General features: G+C 36.3%; 1 protein-coding gene across 5 annotated transcripts; it reads left to right on the top strand.

Moving 5' to 3' along the window:
• Positions 1-9,055: 9,055 nt before the first annotated feature.
• On the top strand, positions 9,056-15,579 carry LOC116118437 (transcription termination factor MTERF15, mitochondrial-like). 5 transcript variants are annotated; one of them, XR_004126152.1, is made up of 2 exons: positions 9,056-9,169; positions 11,010-11,237. XR_004126152.1 is itself a non-coding variant. In XM_031404431.1 (2 exons), the coding sequence occupies exon 2, from the start codon at positions 13,972-13,974 to the stop codon at positions 15,373-15,375; it is 1,404 nt and encodes a 467-aa protein (XP_031260291.1). In that variant the 5' UTR covers positions 9,056-9,169; positions 13,913-13,971; the 3' UTR covers positions 15,376-15,579. The 5 variants fall into 5 exon arrangements, 3 of the variants coding, with proteins under 3 accessions (XP_031260291.1, XP_031260292.1, XP_031260290.1); XR_004126151.1 differs by having other exon boundaries at positions 10,999-11,237; XM_031404431.1 differs by lacking the exon at positions 11,010-11,237 and adding an exon at positions 13,913-15,579.
• Positions 15,580-20,269: the final 4,690 nt, after the last annotated feature.

Here is a 20,269-nt window from a genome sequence, read left to right as displayed (position 1 = left end):
TCTCTCAATGTTTTAACACCACACTAGATGTGGACTACACTATATGACAATATTGTGAACTCAACTCGTCTTTTTTTTTTTTTTTTTATCGGTGACCAGGGTTGTCTGAGCTAATTTGTGCGTATCTCAACTAATCCCTCAGATTCTTGAAGTTGACAACTAGATAAGCCCCTCAATGGCTACACCTATTAGCACCTGTAAGGACTTGAACTCAAAAGCTTATGAAACATTCTTTTGCTCTTTTACCACATGTCATCCAGTGGTGGTTTATTGTGAACTCAACTCACGTACCATTTTAGTAGGCAAATAAATTAACCATTGGGGCATGCTAACCTGGATGACAAAGAGTATATATTGAAGTGTCGAACTTTCTCATCAATGAACCCTTAAGAAAGATTAACTTGTTATTTTTACAGTAACTTTTATCCATTGATCGACAATCCTCTATTGGTACCATTGAATCACTAAGCTGACTTTTGTACTTACTCAACAAGTGAGTTTCGTGAGAGATGATCTGGGTTGTCCCTTTCAAAATGGTATTTCCAAACTCTCCAATGATGGTACCTATTGTCCTTATGTGTTTTTTAATTTGTTTTAACAGAGTATAACGGAACATTACATTTCCTTGATCGATCACTTGGTTTGGCTTTCAATATAAAACTTTTGCAATCTTCTTTGAAATAATATCACACCATATGTGGACTATACAATAATGTTAGAGGTACAAAGAAATTTATAAAGATTTATTGTACAAAGTGATGTGGTAAAAGATGAATGAAAGAGTGAATGTAAAAAGTCAAACTCATCATATTTATTCTTTCATTCATCTCTTATCACATTAATTTGTATAAGAAATCATTGTAAAATTCTTTATACCTCTAGTATTGCCTAGCATTGCTCGTGGACCATATTATATCATGATATTCTGAACTCAACTCATGTACCACCATGTGGGCAAATAACTTAAACATTTGGACATGCTACAACGCTAGATGAATAAGGGTATACACTAAAGTGCCAAACTTTTCCATTAATGAACTCTTAAGAAAGATTAACAATAAAATTACAATTGTTTTTAAGACATAATGACAATTTTCCACCCAAGGTTTGGTGTAAAAATTTTCTCACCCACAAACTTTGGAAAAAAACAATTTTCCACCCATTGTTATGATCCATATATTACTTCAACTAAGGAAAGATAGGATCGTAAATTTAGTGGAAGCGGAAAAATCAACTACCTTAAAAATTTTCTCTTGTCCTTATCCTCAATATCCCAACTCAAGTTAGAGAAAGAGATGAATCAGTGATAGTGATTGACTTGAACGGTATTATAGGCCGTGTTTGGTTCATTATTATTATCCATATTTTAGATCTGATTTTTCAAATAATGTTTGGCACATTATTCCAGAAATATTAGCCTATTTTTTTAATTCCTTTTAGACCCCATAAGGTTATTAATTTCATTAAATACCCCCTGAAAAAAGTTTAAAAATTAGCAAAAACACCCCTGCGATCCATACTTGCCAGATTCCGGCAACCACTGTCGGTGGTAGCCGGAATCTGTACAACAGCCTACCTGCTGACCAGAAATGGCTAGAAGTTCACCGATCTAGCCTTTTCTGGCTAGATCCACCACAGATCTGGCCGGAAAAGGCCAAATATGGCCATCAACGATGGCCAAAGAAATTGCTGTCGTTGACGGTCAACAACGGCCATATCTTTGGCCGTCGTTTTGGCCTTTTCCGGCCGTTGCAGCCACAACAGGTCGTAGATCTAGTCTTTTCCAATCAGATCCGTGGTAGATCTAGCCGGAAAAGGCCATAACGATGCGTTACGACACAGATCCGATCGGTCTATGTAGTAATGCGATTTTTTGGCCAGATTCTGGTAGTGGTAGCCGAAATCTGGCACTGCAGGTGGTGGGAGTGTTTTTGTCATTTTATATATTAGGGTGTTTAATTAAATTAGCAAACCTAAGGGTTTTTTCATAAATTTTTAAATTTTATCTCATAATACTCTCTTATCCAACTGCTCAATAGGTGCGTTTGGTTTAGTATTTTGGATAGGATTTTGGAGATAGTATTGGATAGTTGGATAGGGTTATGATTACGAGAATAGGATTTTCAGAATATGCGTTTGGTAGAGTATTTTGACCTTGATATTTGTGGTTGAATATTTGATTAATATATTTGTTTATAAATAATTTATTAATATAAATTTTATTGTAGTTTGTTAAAATAATGTATTATTATTATATAAGTTATCAAGTTACATTTTATATAACTAAATATTTTTATTGGTAATTTTGGTACCCATATATTAAAAAAAAAAAAACCCTATTAATTTCAAGTACTAATCCAACTGTTTAAAAAATCACATTAATACATACATGACAAAATACTAATTATCAACCCTTACAATCATTATTACACGTATACTCCATTAAACACTATGACATGGTCCACTGTGCTGTCCACAGTGCATTCGTTATGTTATCCTGTACAGTCTTCATGTTGTCTTAATACCTTGTTGCGGTTGACTCGGTCCTTCTCCGTTTCGGCCATATTCTGCCTCGTTTTGACGATCACAATATACTGCTCATTACCCGTACTATTATTGGTTTGTTCGAAGATACGGTCGTCCAATTGTACATTCTTATAAATTTGAAGTACCACATGCCATAACAATCTTCCCTTGTTTGTCCAACGAGTATTGTTCATTCCATTTAGAATACGGAAGCGTCTTTTCAAAACACCAAAGGTTCTCTCGATAACTTGTGGAGTGAAGCATGTCTGTAATTAACAACTCTTGTGGCCCCCTTCGATTACGGCGGTGATCAGAAATATGGTAAGCCACTTCCTATGAGGCGAGGAATCCATCTCATTTGGATAACCCTCTCAACCAATAGTATTCCCGTGTAATAATATCAGACATTTTATTTGAATTACAGACCTCAACAGTGGACGTAATGCGCTAATAAATGTCAAGAAATACTTATACCTGGTGGAGGATGTGGGAATCCAGAATTAGGATCATCTAATTGAATTTAAAACTCTTGAATCATGGCGATCCTTCCCATCCAGTAACGACTAAGTGAACATCATGTTAAAGTCGCATACGCCATCTTCTGTGACATCGATCCTTTGTGATTCCACCTATCGGCAAATTCACGTGGAACCGAAGCGTATACATGTGTGCCATCCATGGCTCCAATACAGTCCTATCATGAAAATTGAATTTACTAATATTAACCTACTAAACATTAATAACCAATTAACTTCACTATCTACTAATAGCAAACATAATAACTGCTACCTCAAGAAGGGTAATATTTTCTGTTGGCTGATATTTTCCATGGAACATCATTGAAGTCAAGTGGTCTGATAAACTCTGTCTCAACTCACATATGGCGTCGCAAACTGCGGTAACATGTCTAGAGATCGTCTCACTCGATGTTGGAAATCCTCCATCATTGTTCTGATTGTCCGTTTTTTCCAACGATTGTTAAAAATATCATAACTTGTTCTTCCAAACTCGTCCTCCTGTTGGTTGCAATTTGCCTTGATCGGACAAAATTTCACATAACAATGTAAACATTCTTGTCCATGCCACTTGTCATAGATCCTGTCATGATGACCGTTGAGTACCTCCAACATGTACTGATGACCAGTTAATACGGAGGTTGTCGTGGTTCACGCACACTTGCTTCTAACGCGCAGCACCGCAGAGTGCAACGGCTATATCTGTCAGTATTTCTCTCCGTCCCTCTCATCTGTAGCACGTCGTCTTCTTCCTGTATGGCTAGGCGATGCCATTAAAACCACATATTTGCAAAACTTATCAACTCAACATTAATAGTTGTTGTACACTTAGCAAAATATAACAATCAATATTAATCGTAATGACAATCAAAACGGTGTTTACACATGTAATATCACATAAATAAGTTCATAGAGTAGCGTTATAAATTTTAATTGTAATGAAACTGCCCACTGACGTGTACAAAATTGTTGCCAAACACTTATGAAATATAGTGACATTACTTTTATTGGGAAAGTTGTTATAATCCATTAGCCTTTTCCTCCAGGGGGTTTTACAAATATCTCCCGTCACCCTGGATTTTCATATAGTACGTGACAACTGGCAGGTAAACTGTGTCGGTACTTGCATGGCCGTCATGATGTCAATACAATTGCTCATGAAAAGGATCACATGGACCACTGGTGTTCTCTTCTTCCCTGCCATCTGTACTGCGATTGCAGCCCTCGATGCCATAGTCCGCTTCTCCGCAAGCTCGCCTGTTAAGCTAAAATGGCATCCGCAATTGAATGTCCCGCCCCCTTTCTGTGCCTCCTACTTCTTGCTCGTCCATGGCCAGATGTTGTGACCGTTTTTCCCCTGTTGTCCTCAGGATTAGTTCAAAGTCGCTATCTCCAGGAACCGCGCCGGGATTGGAAAAACTGGAGGTTTGCACTGGTTGGGATGTAATGTGTACGCATATCTTCCAGTGCAGTTTGCTTCTCAAATATTATTCATAAGCTCCTTGTGAGGAAGTCCCTTGTGGTAAAAGTGTTGCGCCAGTGGGTTTTGCTGGTAAGTTCAAAGAATAATATATTAATATTTAGCAATCCGAAAAAAATCTGTACATTTCACGTGTCATTGAATAATAATAGTTAAAAATATGAAAATTTACCTTGACATATCTTGCCAAACCTCAACGGGACACGTTGGACTTTGTGACTCCTAATCCCACCCAACCCCGTGTGTTACAGCAATTTCCGCCATGCTTGATAAACCTTTCGCAGGCGAAAGAACTTAGAGGTTAATTGTTCATGTTGAGTCTCCTGCCACCATTGATGATATGTCGTCCAACATTTCCTGATAATCAACTGTTTCATTGCAGTACCGTGCAAAGTTTTGGCCCGCTCAGATAACAGGACTAAAATTTGTGGGTCATCTCACGGACCAGGCCACAGAATCACTCATCTAAGGACAGTACGGTGAGAGACAACCAACATTGGGCACCATACGAATCACCAATCACATTACAAATATAATACTCACATGTTAACGTAATCAACTAAACACATATAAAATTATACCTCGTTCGATCGACACTGCTTAAGACGTCAATGCAGGGGAAGATACAGATACAGATACAGACAATGTCGACCACAGGTGTATGACGAACTCCAAGTGGGAAAAACTTCGAAACTTTCACCTCTGTTGCAAGTAATAATCAATCTTGCGACATTGAGACAAATTATGCTGACATCTGTGCATATGACGTAATTTCTGGTTACGATTAAAGAACGATGTCGAATCTACAGAACAAATAAATCAATTAGTGAAACCGGAATAAATATTTGAGTCAACCAATTACAAACGCATTATTAAAGTCCAAATTAAAAGGATAAGAAAAAAAAACAGTATTATACAATTATTTCCAATAAAAAAATGAAAAAAATAGCGGCTCGGGGTCTTGAAAACAAATAGGTAACGGAAACTTACAAACTTGATTTGGATACGTCGTGGTCTCTTCCCTTCTCTGAGTCATAATAAACATCAAATCCATTAAAGGATCCGTGTGTCACACGAATTAAAAGCTGTCAAACAAAACAAAAAACTCAATTAAACAAAAACCCAATTAAAAAATTCTGTGCCAATTGCCGAATAAAATAAATCCAATAAAACAAAAACCCAATTAAAACAATTATGTGCCAATTGCCTAATAAAATAAAAACTCAATTAAACAAAAACCCAACTAAAACAATATTTAATTGCCAAAATACCCAATTAAAACAATTCCAAATAAACAAAACCCATCCATTCACAATCCATTCATGCCAAACAAAGACAAAACGCAACTGCTTCCCTTTTACACAGATATAAGGTGGTTTGATGGAGTTGAGGTGTCTGTTTGATCCAGATCAGGGGTGTGGATTTGCGGCAGATCGGTCACAGTGACGGTAGGTGCGTGGGTGCTTGGGGTGGTTGGTTTGGGGTAGATGGGGTCACGGTGGGTGCGTGGGTGCTCGGGATGGATTGGTTTGGGGTAGATCGGGTCACGGTGGTGTGTGGTGCTCGGGATGGGTTGGTTTGGGATAGTTGGGTGGCGATGGTGCGTGGGTGCTCGGTGGTGTTGGTTTGGGGTAGATCGGTCGCGGTGGTGCGTGGTGCTCGGGCTGGGTTGGTTTGGGGTAGATCGGTTCGCGGTGGTGCGTGTGTGCACGGGGGTGGTTGGTTTGGGGTAGATCGGTCACAGTGGTGCTGGTGTTCCGGGGTGGGTTGGTTTGGGGTAGATCGGTTCACGGTGTGCATGGGTGCTCGGGGTGGTTGGTTTGGGGTAGATCGGGTCACGGTGGGTGCGTGGGTGCTCGGGTGTGGGTTTGGGGTTCACGGTGCTGGTACTGGAAACTAGAAAGTGAAATGGTGGTAATGCAAACTGGGAAGTGAAGCACTGAACCTGGTAATGGATTATTAAACTGAAATGGTGGTGATGGATACTAGAAAGTAGAAACTGAAGCACGAAGCTAGTGATGGATACTGGAAACTGAAATGGTAAGCATGAAGATGCATGATACTGAGAAAGTGAAATGGTGAAGCGTGAAGATGCATGATACTGAGAAGAAGCAGTGAAAAAATAAAACAAACTGTAACGTCAAATGGTGAAGCAGTGAAGATGCAGGATACTGAGAAAGAAGCAGTAGCAGTGAAGATGCAGGATACTGAGAAAGAAGCAGTGAAGATGCAGTGAAAAAAAATTAAAAAAAAAAACTGTAACGGTCAAATAGTTGTCAGGATTAAATTATTAGGATAGGATTCTGTAAATAATAAAACAAACAACATTTGCAAAATCCGGTCCAAATACAGATAAAAATACTTAGCCAAACAGACCCAATATTATTTCCAAAATTCTATCCAAAATAATAAACCAAACACACCCATAGATATGACCGACAATTCCTAGTTACAAAAACTGAAGGTTTATAGGAGTTGGGGTTGGTCTGAAATTGACTTCAGCTTATAGTTTGGAGAAGAGAACCATCCCGAGATGCAGAATTTTCAGGGTTTTGTTGTTGAACGACTTGATTAAGATAAAATCAGTTTGGCTTATGTGCTGAATTTCTCTGAAAAGGTCTTCACGCACAATTTTTTGTCCAAGTATCAGGAACAGGTTCCACAACAGTTTGATATATATGAAGGGAAAATTGATCTCTTAGAACTAGGCATTGGATTTTAGCAAAAACCTGAGACAAACCAACTGTAGCTTGTTATTTGTAAATTTTTTCATACATTGCTTATTAATGTGAGTGCCTTTGGCCCTGAACTTATTCAGCTTTGAATACAGCTTAGAGCTTCTTGTATCAGTTCTCGTTGTTTAATTGGACAAACTGAAATGAATGGAGTTGGTGAACCCATAGGAGGAAGTAATAATTAAATCATGTTATACAAATCTCTAATTGTTGTTTGTCCATGTCATGGTTTTCTGATTTAGGAAGAGTAGAAGATGCTATAATTATCAAATGGGAATGCTGGACATAGTTTTGACATTCTTAGATGCATCTACAAATCATAGTAATCAAATTTAAGAGAAAAATAACTTGTGACAAGCCAGCACCAAAAAAACTATGGTCAGATCCCATAATTTTTGCTTAAAATCACCCAAGTCCACGAAATTTAAGGCTCTCTTTGTTTCCCTATTCCTATCATAGCTTATTCAAAATACATTTTTGTTTTAATATTCCTAAAATCCAATCATATTCTATTCAACCCAAAATATTTTTTTAACACCCTAAGTTTATTAATTTAACTAAACACCCCCAATCGGCCACATTAAGTCGGTCGTGCGCCATTCCAGTGACTTCAGGTGACCATCTGACGATGGTGACCGACTATTGGCATTTAATGGGTGAGTGAGAGTGTTTTTATTAATTTTAAAATTTGTATTGTAGGGGGTGTTTAACTAAATTAATAAAGGTAGGAGATTAAAAAATAATAAAATAATCTTATCAAACAAATTTTCAAATACAATCTTATCCTCGTAATAATAACTCAATTCTAAGGCTCCGTTTGGTTGGTTTTGGGGAATACTATTATTAGTATTCCCAAAAAAAGTTAAACAGTAAAATGCCAAAAAACTCACAATATTATCCAATATTATTCAACTTTTTTTAAACCCCCTAAATTTGTTAATTTAATTAAATACCCCTAAATATATATATATTTTTTTTTGAAATTGCAAAAACACCTCTAAACCCACATTATACTAGATTCCGGCCACCACTGTCGGAAGTTGGCCAAAATCTAATATAATGGCGTCCTACCGACTGAATCTGGCTGGTAGTGCGCCGATCTAGCCTTTTCCAGCCAAATCCAAGGTGGATTTGGCTGAAAAATGTCAGATCTAAGGCCAAAGATCTGGCTGTTGACGACGACCAACATATGGTCGTCGTTGCCCATCAACGACGGCCGTATCTTTGGTCGTCGTTGACGAGCAAATGCGGCTAGATCTGGCCGATCTAGCCATAGATCTGGCCTTTGCCAGCCAGATCCACCGTGGATCTGGCTAGCAAAGGCCATATCGGCGTACGACCGGCAAGATCCAGTCGGTCATGCGTCGATATGGTGACTCCGACCACCCTTCGACGGTGGTAGCCGACGTTGATTATTCAATGGGTGGGTTGTGGGTGTTTTTATTAACTTTCAAAGTTTTTATTATAGGAGTGTTTAGTAACTAAACAAACATAAGGGGTATTTTTATTAATTTCTAAATCCTACATCGTAATACTCGTCCGATTCAACCTTTTTTAATTTTTTTTCAAAAAAAAATTCTAAAAAATGCAAAAAAGTGAACCAAACGGAGCCAATTTTTCAAAAAATACTACTTAAAATAATAAAACAAACACAACCTATAAAACTTGGGTGGGAAATTGCTCTTCTCAAAGTCTTTGGGTGGGAAAGACTGTGCCAAACCTTGGGTGGGAAATTGTCATTCTCTCTTAATTAAATGAGTTAAATTTCAACTTGAATAGACGGTCCGTTTTGTCTCATGACGGAGAGCAATAACACAAGATGAGAATTTGATAAGTGAAAACCCTAGAAGAAGTTTATAAGAATCTGTGCTGCAATCAAATGCCCAGTTCAAGCTGAAAATTTGAAATAATTCGTGAGTACTTTCCTTTTTCTTTTTTCTTTTTTGCTTCATTTGTATTTGATTTGGCCATGTTTCGTTTGTGCTGCAAAAGACTGCAATTTCAACTGGTCCCAAATTGGAGTTGTTTGTTTAATTGCCACTGAGAAGTACTTCTGCGTAAATTCCCAGATGCATCTACAAATAGCACGAATTTTTCATGTTCATTTGCTTCTAATACCTGTTAGCGGAAGTGTCTTCTTCTTCTCTTCTACAAGCTGGTGAGTTAAATCTACATACTGAAGAAAACCTTCGTACTTTTCACCGATTACGATGTGTGGTAGAAGGCTAGTATATGCGCAAGTTTTACCTAATATTTACAGGTGTGTCGTGCAAAATTTAGGCACTAATCATGCGGATTTGTGTTTGAGTTTGTTTCCCACTAGCATTAGATCATTCTCCACCAAAATCGAACAAGTTAGAGAGGATTACTTATGTACTGTGTCATACCTCATAAACTCATGTGGGTTGTCCCCAGAAATAGCAAAATCTGTCTCCAAAAGAATCAAGCTTCAATCTGCTGAAAAACCAGATTCGGTCCTGAAAGTTCTAAGAAACAGTGGATTTACGACTGCCCATATAACCAAAATTGTTAGAATGCGCCCTAATTTACTTTTAGCCAATCCTGAGAGGTCAATTTTGCCTAAATTTGAGTTTTTCAAATCTTTGGGGATCACAAATGCTGAGCTTGCGAGTGTTTGCTCTTCAACTCCTGCTATATTGGGTCACAGTTTGGAGAACCTACTCATTCCTAACTTTAAATTCCTCAAAAGTGTGCCACTCTCTGATGCTAATATTATTAAATCGTTTAGAAACACATCATGGCTCTTTACGTTTGACTTGGCAAAGAATGTGTCTCCAAAACTTGCAGTCCTGAAAGAACTTGGAATGCCTGAGCCATTTATTGCACTTGTTTTAACATGTTATGCGCCTATAGTCCTCCAAAAACGTGAGAACTTCGACAAAAATGTCAAGAAGGTTATTGAAATGGGTTTTGATCCTCGGAAATGTGGGTTCATTCATGCAATGAAGGTGTTTGTCTCAATGACTGAATCAACTTTGGAACAAAAATTTGACCTTTTCAGGGGGTGGGGGTGGTCTGATAAGGACATTATGTTGGTGTTAAGAAAATACCCCATTTGTATGAATGCCTCTCAAAGCAAAATAATGAATGGAATGGATTTTCTTGTGAACAAGATGGGTTGGCAGTCCACAGATATTGCCTTGTTTCCAAACGTTTTCCTTATGAATTTGGAAAAGAGGGTAATCCCTAGGTGTTTGGTAATTAAAGTTTTGCAATCGCAGGGGTTGGTGAAGAAAAAGTTGAGCCTATGTGCATGTGTAAAACCTGTTGAGAAGGTATTCTTGGATAGGTTTGTGACAAAATACTTGGACAAGGTTCCTGAATTGATGAATATCTATCAAAGGAAGGAAGGCTTTCAGGCTCTGGATATGAATATTTGTGTTTCTTCCAGCAAACCGTAGCATGTCAACTTTCCAAACCTAAAACAATTGTATGATCTCTTATAGGTGATTATTACATTTCAGCATTGTTGTTTATTGAACAATGTTGAATTACTTCAGTTGGTTCTGCAGAGCAACACTGTTTTCATCACTTTCCAATTTGCATTTGATTGTATACTTTAGTTCATATTTAGAATGTGTAAACTTTTAAGCTAATTTGTTACATGACTAGTAGATGAAGAATTATGTGGTTTTGCTTGTGCAACTTCTTTGTTTGGTTGACGTGTGCTCCTGTATAATATTGTAATTGCAATATTCTATCAATCTCCATTGCACTGGAGGTGCATTTCAGGTATGCAGTGGTGAAGTTAAATTCCTTGTGGGAAAGAAGATATGTTTATTGAGACTCAGGACATCAGTGAAGGGGATTGATAGGTAGTGTTTTGCTTAATTAGAAATATATTTTGGAGTGAATTTTAGTCTGTCTTGTGTGCTGATGTCCTCTGAAAGTGCTTCAGAGACACATCTTGTGTTCTAGTTTTTTAATTTGTTTTAACAGTGTATAACTGAACATTACATTTCCTTGATCGATCACTTGGTTTGAATTTCAATATAAAACTTTTGCAATCTTCTTTTAAATAACATCACGGCATATGTGGACTATACAGTAATGTTAGAGGTACAAAGAAATTTATAAAGATTTCTTGTACAAAGTGATGTGGTAAAAAATGAATGGAAGAGTGAATGTAAAAAGTCAAATTTATCATATTCACTTTTTTATTCATTTCTTACTATATCAATTTGTACAAGAAATCTTTGTAAAATTCTTTGTACCTCTAGCATTGCCCGTGGACTATATTATATCACAATATTACCACTTTGTAGGTGAATAACTTAAACATTTGGACATGCTACAACGCTGGATGACAAAGGGTATACTCTAAAGGGCCAAACTTTTCCATTAACGAACGCTTGAGAAAGATTAACAATAAAATTACAATTGTTTTTTTAGACATAATCACAATTTTCCACCCAAGGTTTGGTGTAAAACCTTTTGTCACCCAAAAACTTTGGAAAAAAACAATTTTCCACCCATTGTTATAATCCATCTATTAACTTCAACTAAAGAAAGACAGGATCATTAATTTGGTGGAAGCCGAAAAATCAACAACTTTAAAATTTCTCTCTTGTCCTCATCCTCAATATCCCTACTCAAGTCTTCCTTGTCCTAATATGGAGGTAAAAAGGAGCATAGTGCAGTCAATTCTAAGAATTTAAGAACTTAAGATTCATGGTGTATCGTGCTTTAACTGGATCGTCCTCATCTTCAATATCCGAACTCAAGTCTTCCTCTTCTTTTGCAACCTGCAGTAGCTTCCTCAAGTCAGTTCTATTTGGGCTCCCAGCATGAGTCGCTTTTGTCTCATCAATGCTGCTAAGATCCTCAATCTCATCCCAACCAAGCACCATTTTTTCCAAACATGATCTCAATTTCCCTCATTCATCGTATCCAAAACAATCCTAGATTCCCACTTATTATAATGATCTAAATCATCAACTTCCTCACAATACCTATTTATATCTCCTTAATTAAATCGCATGAACGTGAGCATTAAAATGACTATACGGTTTTCATTACCACCATTATTATTCTGATTAGTATTATTATAGAATGAATGGGATTCGTGATCACTCGCTTGGATAACATCCTTAATGTCTCGATGATCTAGGTGGTCCTTTTCAAAATAGTGTTTCCAAACTCGTCAATGCCGGTATCGACTACCCTTAGTGGATCCTTGAGACACCTCAAGTTACTTTCTTAGACTTACCCCGAACTCCTATAGATTGCTAGGCTGGAGTTTGGAGGAGTGTTGGGATCAGGGTTTTGTTCATCTGGTAGAAATTTGGTGTTGGAGGATTCAAAGTCAGGTTTTGGTTGGAGATCATTGAATTAGTATCATCGAAAAAAACGGATTTAAAGAAATTCACGATAGAATAGGGTTTGGATTTGGAGAAGCAAAAAGAATTTTATCCTTGGGAAACTTTGCTACACGTTCCACGAACCGAGAAAGAAATTTTTAAATAGTTGATTCTAGAGCTTCTAGTGAATTTACCATCCTATCATTCTTCAATTAAAGTTAATAAAGGTATCTTAATGATGGGTGGGCAATTGTTTTTCTCAAAGTCTTTGGGTGGGTAAATAAATTACGCCAAATCTTAAATTTTTTTCAATTTTTTCTTCGTCTATGCCTTTGAACTCGAAACATGATAGGCTTTTGTTAAATCGACATGTCGTATGTCGTGAATATTGTGAAACAAGAAGTGACACAGCGTCCAATAATTTTCTATATAATTTCAGGAAAATGAAGAAAAACCATCTTTCAACGGTCGAAAATGACACAGTTTCGCCCTTGCCGCCGGCCCAACTGAGCCAGCTTCAGAAAAAAAAACTCAGCGCATTTCTCAAACAGTCAACGCTTCAATATTCTCATTTAAAAAAAGAGTTGATTTTAATATTTAAATTTACAACTTGATCTTCTCCAAGTTTTTTTTTCTTTTTTCACGAGATTCGTGCAAATTTAAAGCCACTTGATCAACAAGCAAGCTCAATACTTAATAAAACATAAACTTTACTCAGTTTAGAGGTAGTAAGCGCAGAAAAGCTTGAGCTTTACGGTGCTACAGCTGGATTTAGTTCCGTATTCGAGTGAAATGTTGGAGTCTTTTTGAAGTTTAGGTGACACTAAGGAGGATTATTTTATAAGATTTGTGAAGGTTTTTTGGGGTGATATAGTTTTGTTAAAGTGGTTGAATTTGCACTGGAAGAGCGATCCAGATTTGTTTTTTCATTTATTTTGGCTGATTCTTATCTGGGTATGTTTCAAATTTAGATTATGAGGCTTTGCTTTTATGAATTTTGTAGATTTTGTTTATGTTCAGCTTTGTTTCGTCTGTTTGTTTGGTGAGAAAATGATTGAAAATTGATAATGGAATTATTGTTTTTGCAAGTTGGTAATGTTGTTATTCAAATGAGTGTTCATAAAGTCCCTAATGATCAATTAAAGGCTCGAATTTTTTAGTGTTGTTCTTTCTTTCTATTTTCATGATGTGTAGGTGAATCTTAGCCTTTACATATATTGTTTCTTTTATCTGTTTTTGTTTTCATTTTTGTGGTTTGGATGCATGTACTCGGATTTTATGATAGAATTTTAGCTATCTTCGTATTTTTCTGCTTCAAAATTGATCTTTGATTAGGTTGAAACTCTGAGAAGAAGAAGAGAAAAAAGCAGCATCTACCAAAAAGAGTAGCAAAGATGGGGAGATCGTGCTTTCCAAAATGTAGATTGGGAAGAATAATGGGTTGGCTTCAGATTGTGCTTGGAGCTCTTGTTATAATTGTAAGCCTATCGAGTCTCTTCAAGTTTTACTCAGCTGGATTTTTCATGCACAATGAAGATATATGCCGCCATTTTTATGGTGCCACGGAGGTATATGGTGGGTTTGATATTAGGGCATTGAATGATAGATTTGGGGAAGTACTAAATCGGATGGAAAGCCTGCAAGTTAAGCTTGAAAAAACTGTGCAACAAATGGAGAAGGAAAAAGATTTGGCTAAAACGAGTGTTACCAAATTGGTGTACAAGAAGTTTTTGGAGGAGGAAGTGATTAGGCCTCTTTATGCTGCTCATATTTCTCTTAGACAGATTCGGCTACCTAAGGCTGAAGGGATTAGAAACTCAACAATGAAAGAGGAGCCTTTGATTAATACTTTTGTGATAGAGGAGATTCGGAAGTATATAACCCCGAAAGAAAACAGAGTTGGGAAGGTTAATATATATGGAACAGAGAGGATACACAACACAATCGGCCATGTGTGTGTATTGATGAAGAAAGAATTGGAAGAATACATGGATTATGACATTGGATCTTATTGTAAAGATGATTGGAACGTTGCTCAAAAGCTCATGGTTAATGGATGTGATCCTTTGCCTCGAAGACGGTGCTTGACAAGGGCTTCTAAGGTCTACCAAAAGCCATATCCCATCAATGAATCTCTATGGAAACTGCCAGATGGTAGAAATGTAAGGTGGAGCAATTATCAGTGCAGGAACTTTGAGTGTTTGTCAAGCAAGAATCCTAAACGGGGTTATTCAAAGTGTACAGGATGCTTTGAAATGGACAAGGAGAAGCTTAAATGGGTCAACAACAGCTCACTTCCTGTAGATTTCCTGATCAGCGATGTTTTGGGAGTCAAGCCTGGGGAGATAAGAATTGGTCTGGACTTCGGTGTTGGCACAGGGACTTTCGCTGCCAGGATGAGAGAAAAAAATGTAACAATTGTCTCAACTGCCTTGAACCTTGGGGCTCCATTCAGCGAGATGATTGCACTTAGAGGTTTGATTCCTCTTTATGCAACATTGAATCAACGCCTTCCATTCTTCGACAACACAATGGACTTAATTCATACAACTGGATTCATGGATGGCTGGATTGATTTATTGTTAATGGATTACATCCTATTCGATTGGGACCGAATATTAAGGCCAGGAGGATTGTTATGGATAGACAGGTTCTTTTGCACTAGAAAGGATCTGGATGATTATATGTATATGTTTCTTCAGTTTAGATACAAGAAACACAAGTGGGCTATTGCTCCTAAATCCAAGGATGAAGTCTACCTTTCAGCATTGTTGGAGAAACCTCCAAGAGCAATCTGATCATAGTATGTTTTGTTTTTTCTTTTTCCTTTCATTGATCAAAAGTTATTGACTCGTATAACTTGCTCAGAACACTGAGAATGCATCTTTGTAAGAATAGTACTGCTGGAAAATTGTCCTCTTAATTTTAACTCTAAATCTGTCAATCTTTCTTTGCATAACGACCCTGTCATCTTACTCAATAAGAATAATATTATACTTCTGTACAAAACATTTTGTACAAATTAATGATACGAGTTCCTTTCTGTTTCGATAACTGAACATGGATGTGTGAAAGGTTCTGGTTACAACCCTCTTGCATTCGCATTTGAACCTGGACCTCTGCCAGTTGAGTTCATTACAGCTTGAGAACTTAGAATCTTTACATAGTCTATTCTTCTAGAGGAAAATCTAGGTAAGGAGGGATCCAAACTCTTGAGTTTTGAATTTGGAAAGCTGCATAAGTATGCTAAGAACAATCATCAATGTGTATATGGTTTGAAGACTTTAGAACTATGAAAATAATTTCACCAGTTTCTAAAAACAAATGATTCTTCTTCATTCTTAAATCATTTTCATTTTAGATTAGCTGCTTATTCTGATCGTATGATCCAAATATATCAGATATCTATGCCATCTAACATCATATAATATTTGTTGTTGGATTTGGCAAGGTACATCAGTATGCAAATACAAGAATCAAGAATGCTTCTCAGTAATTTGTGTATCTTTTGAAGACTTTGAGAGCTTTGAGATAATCTCCCAGTTTCTGAAACAAATGCTTGAATTATACTAAAAAATATTTCACAGAAATAACGTGAACATTAACACCGACCTTTATTATCAACTTATAATAAAGTTGTTTCATCGGAAATGCTCTCAACGCATAGTTTCAAACACTTCCGTACTAGTAGGTTATCAACCCAAGCTCGAGCTCTCTTTCTCTCTTTCTTTCTGCTTTAGTTGATAGGTCACTCCCAGTCACAGGATCCTCTTCAAAGCGTTGTTCATCTGGGCTCTCAGGTATTTCTCCATTTTCTGGTTGTCTCAAACAACCCAGTGAACGTGTTAGCTGCCTTTATTCAATACATGAATACTTCTCGTTCGTTTGTAACGGTAACTGTGAGAGTAGTATAGTAATGGGTTGCAGAGTTCTTTGTTGTTTTGAAGATAGAATTGAATTTTGTAACTATCTGCTGTGTAATTTAAGGAGATTGGGAGGATATAAACTGGGTAATTTGTTAAAGATACTGTAGCTCGAGCAAAATGAAAATGATTTTGATGCTCAAGATGAAGTGTTTACAACTTCTAAACTGGGTGAATATTTTTGTTGATCAAAACGTTTGATTATTGAAACATTTTCATAACTTGTGTTGTGATACTCGTAATGTGACAAATTCTGTAAGAGTAAAAATTGAATTTACAGATTATCATCTATTATTCTATAAAATGTGGAATAAACATTTACATACCTTTGTTCGGATATGATGTAATTCATGTTATTAGTGTTGAGTTATTCACTCAATTGACTTAATTTGCTTTCTAGGTTTTTTCCTCAAACTATCAATTGGGGAAACCAACCCCTAATTCGTAATCACCACTCAAAACCCTAAGTGGTTACTGAGGTGGTTAGGGTTACCTCAAATTACGTCCAAAGAATTTATAACCATCACCCAGGACCCCAAGAGTTACGGTCACGGAAGTGGATGTAACTGCCCATAATTAAGTGACAGTTAATGGGTCACTTACAAATTCTACAACTTCAAATGTCTCTGGTTTAACATTATGTCCTCAAAGTTTTGTTTTCTCTTTTGCATAAATAGAAGTTGTAGACAAGATGCGAGTTGACTAATCATGGATGCATAAACTAAGGGCAAGTACGAAGTATTTCAATGGAGTTATAAGTTTTCTTGATTATGCTTATCGACATAAACAGTTTGATGATGATTTTAAAGATATGAAATTTTTTTGCCCTTGTCGTAAGTGTTGTATGTAATAACTAATAGGTACAAATTCAGTCACACTGAAGTGCATGAACATCTCTTATACAAGGGGATAAATCCCAACTGTACTACTTGGTTTCTCCACGGAGATAATGGAGAAAGTGATCCTGAGAATGATAAGCATGATGATATTGTTGGAATGGATGCAGGAATCAAACATGGTTCCTCAAGCCAAGATAATAATAAGCGTGCTCACCTTGATCCAAAGGAAGATTTGAGTTTAGTTGCAGAGAAAAATGGTAGAGGAAGTGAAGAAGAAGGAGCTCAATTGGTGTCTAATAAGTTACTTGCAGAGAAAGCTTCTTCTAAGGTACAAACTCTTCTTCACTTAGTTTAAGTTCAGATTTATAATTCTGCCATTTTCTGTTTGTATTCACTCTTGTTTTTGTTATTTTTTGATACAGAACAATGTTGTAGCTACCATGAAAAGTAACAAGAAATGCAAGAAGTAATTACCACTGGGTGGCCCAACGGCTAACTATGACTCTTGAGTGTATTATTCAAGAGATCCTCAGTTTGATTCACCTGGGTTATTAATAAGGATGATCACTGAGAGGATTTATCCGGCTGTTAACTTCAAGACCATGAGGATTAGTTAAGATACATACAAACTAGCTTGGAGCCTTGGACACCCCCATCATCAAAAAAAAAAAAAAAGTAGTAAAACAAAGTTCATATTGGTAGTGTTTTTGGTTCAGTTTGGAGTCAAATATATTCCCCATAAGTCCTTTTGTTTGGGCCTGAATTTAAATTTTAGTAGCTACAGTAAGAACAATATGGGCCTTACCCCAACTAGACTTTGGGTATTATTATCTCAATAATGTTGAGTGAACACATTGTTAAATACACATGAAATCACGTCTACGTATATTTGTGATTAGATAAATGTGCATACACTCATATCACTTTAGACTCGTTCGACTTCTTCGTATAAGGTAATGGATAGTTAGATTTTACCTTCTTAGTGTTTTATAGTTATACAACTAAAAATAGATCATGTAGTAATCATGCAAGATTATCATATTCCATTCCATTGTAAATAGAGTTTGAACATATAATATTAGAAATTACAAGAATAAACTTTCAACAAGACCATAATTGTACATAAAAGAAAGAGAAGATGAATGTGTGGAACTGAGTTATAAGTTCAAATGCATATTCTGTGTTTAATTTTGTAAAAACAGTCAAAATTGATAGTCATAGACTGAAGGTTCCTTATTTTACAAAAATTAAAAGAAAATATTAAACAACTAGGAACACTAAAACCATCTTCAGTTTTTCAGAATAATTTGAAGATTGATTGACTTCCTTTGATATCCCAAAAATGTCACACTGTTAATTTCATCTGTTAGGATTTCAGTGAAGACTACTCTTTCTTTGCAAGATCTTATAAGATTCAAGAACCCTAGTTGTTTTTGAAAAAAGAAATTATGGAATCCAAACCCTTGAAACAAGAAGAATGAGACTCAAAAAAGCCTCAAACTGGTGCCTGAAAGGATTAAACCCTTCAATCTATATACCTTGAAGAGTTAATTGCAAGTACACACTTTATTAGCACATTGCATGTAAAAATTAATCTACCAATCTCACAAGTGATGATGATAAAAAGCTATACTCCCTTGTCAGATAAACTTTTTCAAGGATATCTTTTTTCTGCAATTAACTTGAGCTGTGGTTGGAGAACAGTAAGAATAAAGCAAGAGCAACCTTCTTCATAGGGCTAGAGAAACTATGCAAAAAGGAAGGGAAATTATATAAAAGAAAGGTGAACAGCAGTAGTAATAGAAAATTGAGGCACAACTTTTCTTTTAGTTACACATTTTCAAACTCTAGAGCAGATCAGATCAGATCAGATGCTTATTAGAGTAAGGAGAAAGAGTGAAAGAAAGAAAAGGAATCTTATAAACAAAGTAGATGTTATGAGTCATGGATTCAGATATTTTCTCATGGTCCTCCAATGAGTTTTTTTTTCAGGTTTTCTGTATGGATGTAGTGCTCATACCCATTTGTTTAATACATTTTTTTAAGCACATCTAGTACTACAGGAAACCCTAGCTAGCTAATAAAGTTGCAAAACCCTAGATGGGGTCAACAGTAGAAACTTTAAATATATTATACTTTGAGGGTACTTTTTCAATCAAGTTACTAGATAAGCCGACCATATATTAATAAACTAATTCATATAAGCTAGCTAGCTCCATCCATTGCCAAAAAAGATTGCCTCCAAGAATGTTTCTTTATCCAACCAGTCCAGAAACAAAGCATTGCATATCTTCAACATTTTCAGAATCACTTTACCATGTTGAAATACAGTGAATTTTATGGAAGCCTTGAATCACTGTTTTCCTAAACATTCTTGAGCACACAAGTACTTCAATCTTCTATTACTTGACAGTTTATGCATGTGAAATTATGAAGCATCAAAGATAAGAAAAACTATATACAAATTGTTCTAGCTAATGGAGACTGTTAAAAGTTTACAGAAGAATTGATTAGTGTAAAGTTCAGAAGTCCTAACATGCCGAAATGGCCAAAAATGAAAAAAGTTCTTATGCCAAACCCCAACTACTATTAGTAAGGCATTATGGCACCAGCCACAATGATCAAATTTATAATCATAAAACTAAAAAAGAAATATATGTTAAAGTTCGACTGAATGGTGGATGATTATCCGTACTATATATTTTGCTCAAAGAATATTGTACCAAAAAGGGTTATATTGTTAACCCCACCCCACCATTATTTTTGATAAATCACATATATATAAACCACCCACTTTCAAAACCTCTAGTTGAGCACAAGAAGTACAGCAAATAATTCTTCCATGATCATCATCCTTAACTCAACTAGTGTCCTGGCCCTGGAAGAGCCTGATCATGATTCGTCCACATATACTTTTCTTTAATAACAAA

This window comes from Pistacia vera, unplaced genomic scaffold (genome assembly GCF_008641045.1).
Source record: "Pistacia vera cultivar Batoury unplaced genomic scaffold, PisVer_v2 Contig843, whole genome shotgun sequence".
NCBI lineage: Eukaryota > Viridiplantae > Streptophyta > Magnoliopsida > Sapindales > Anacardiaceae > Pistacia > Pistacia vera.
This window is presented reverse-complemented; position numbering and strand designations above follow the sequence as displayed.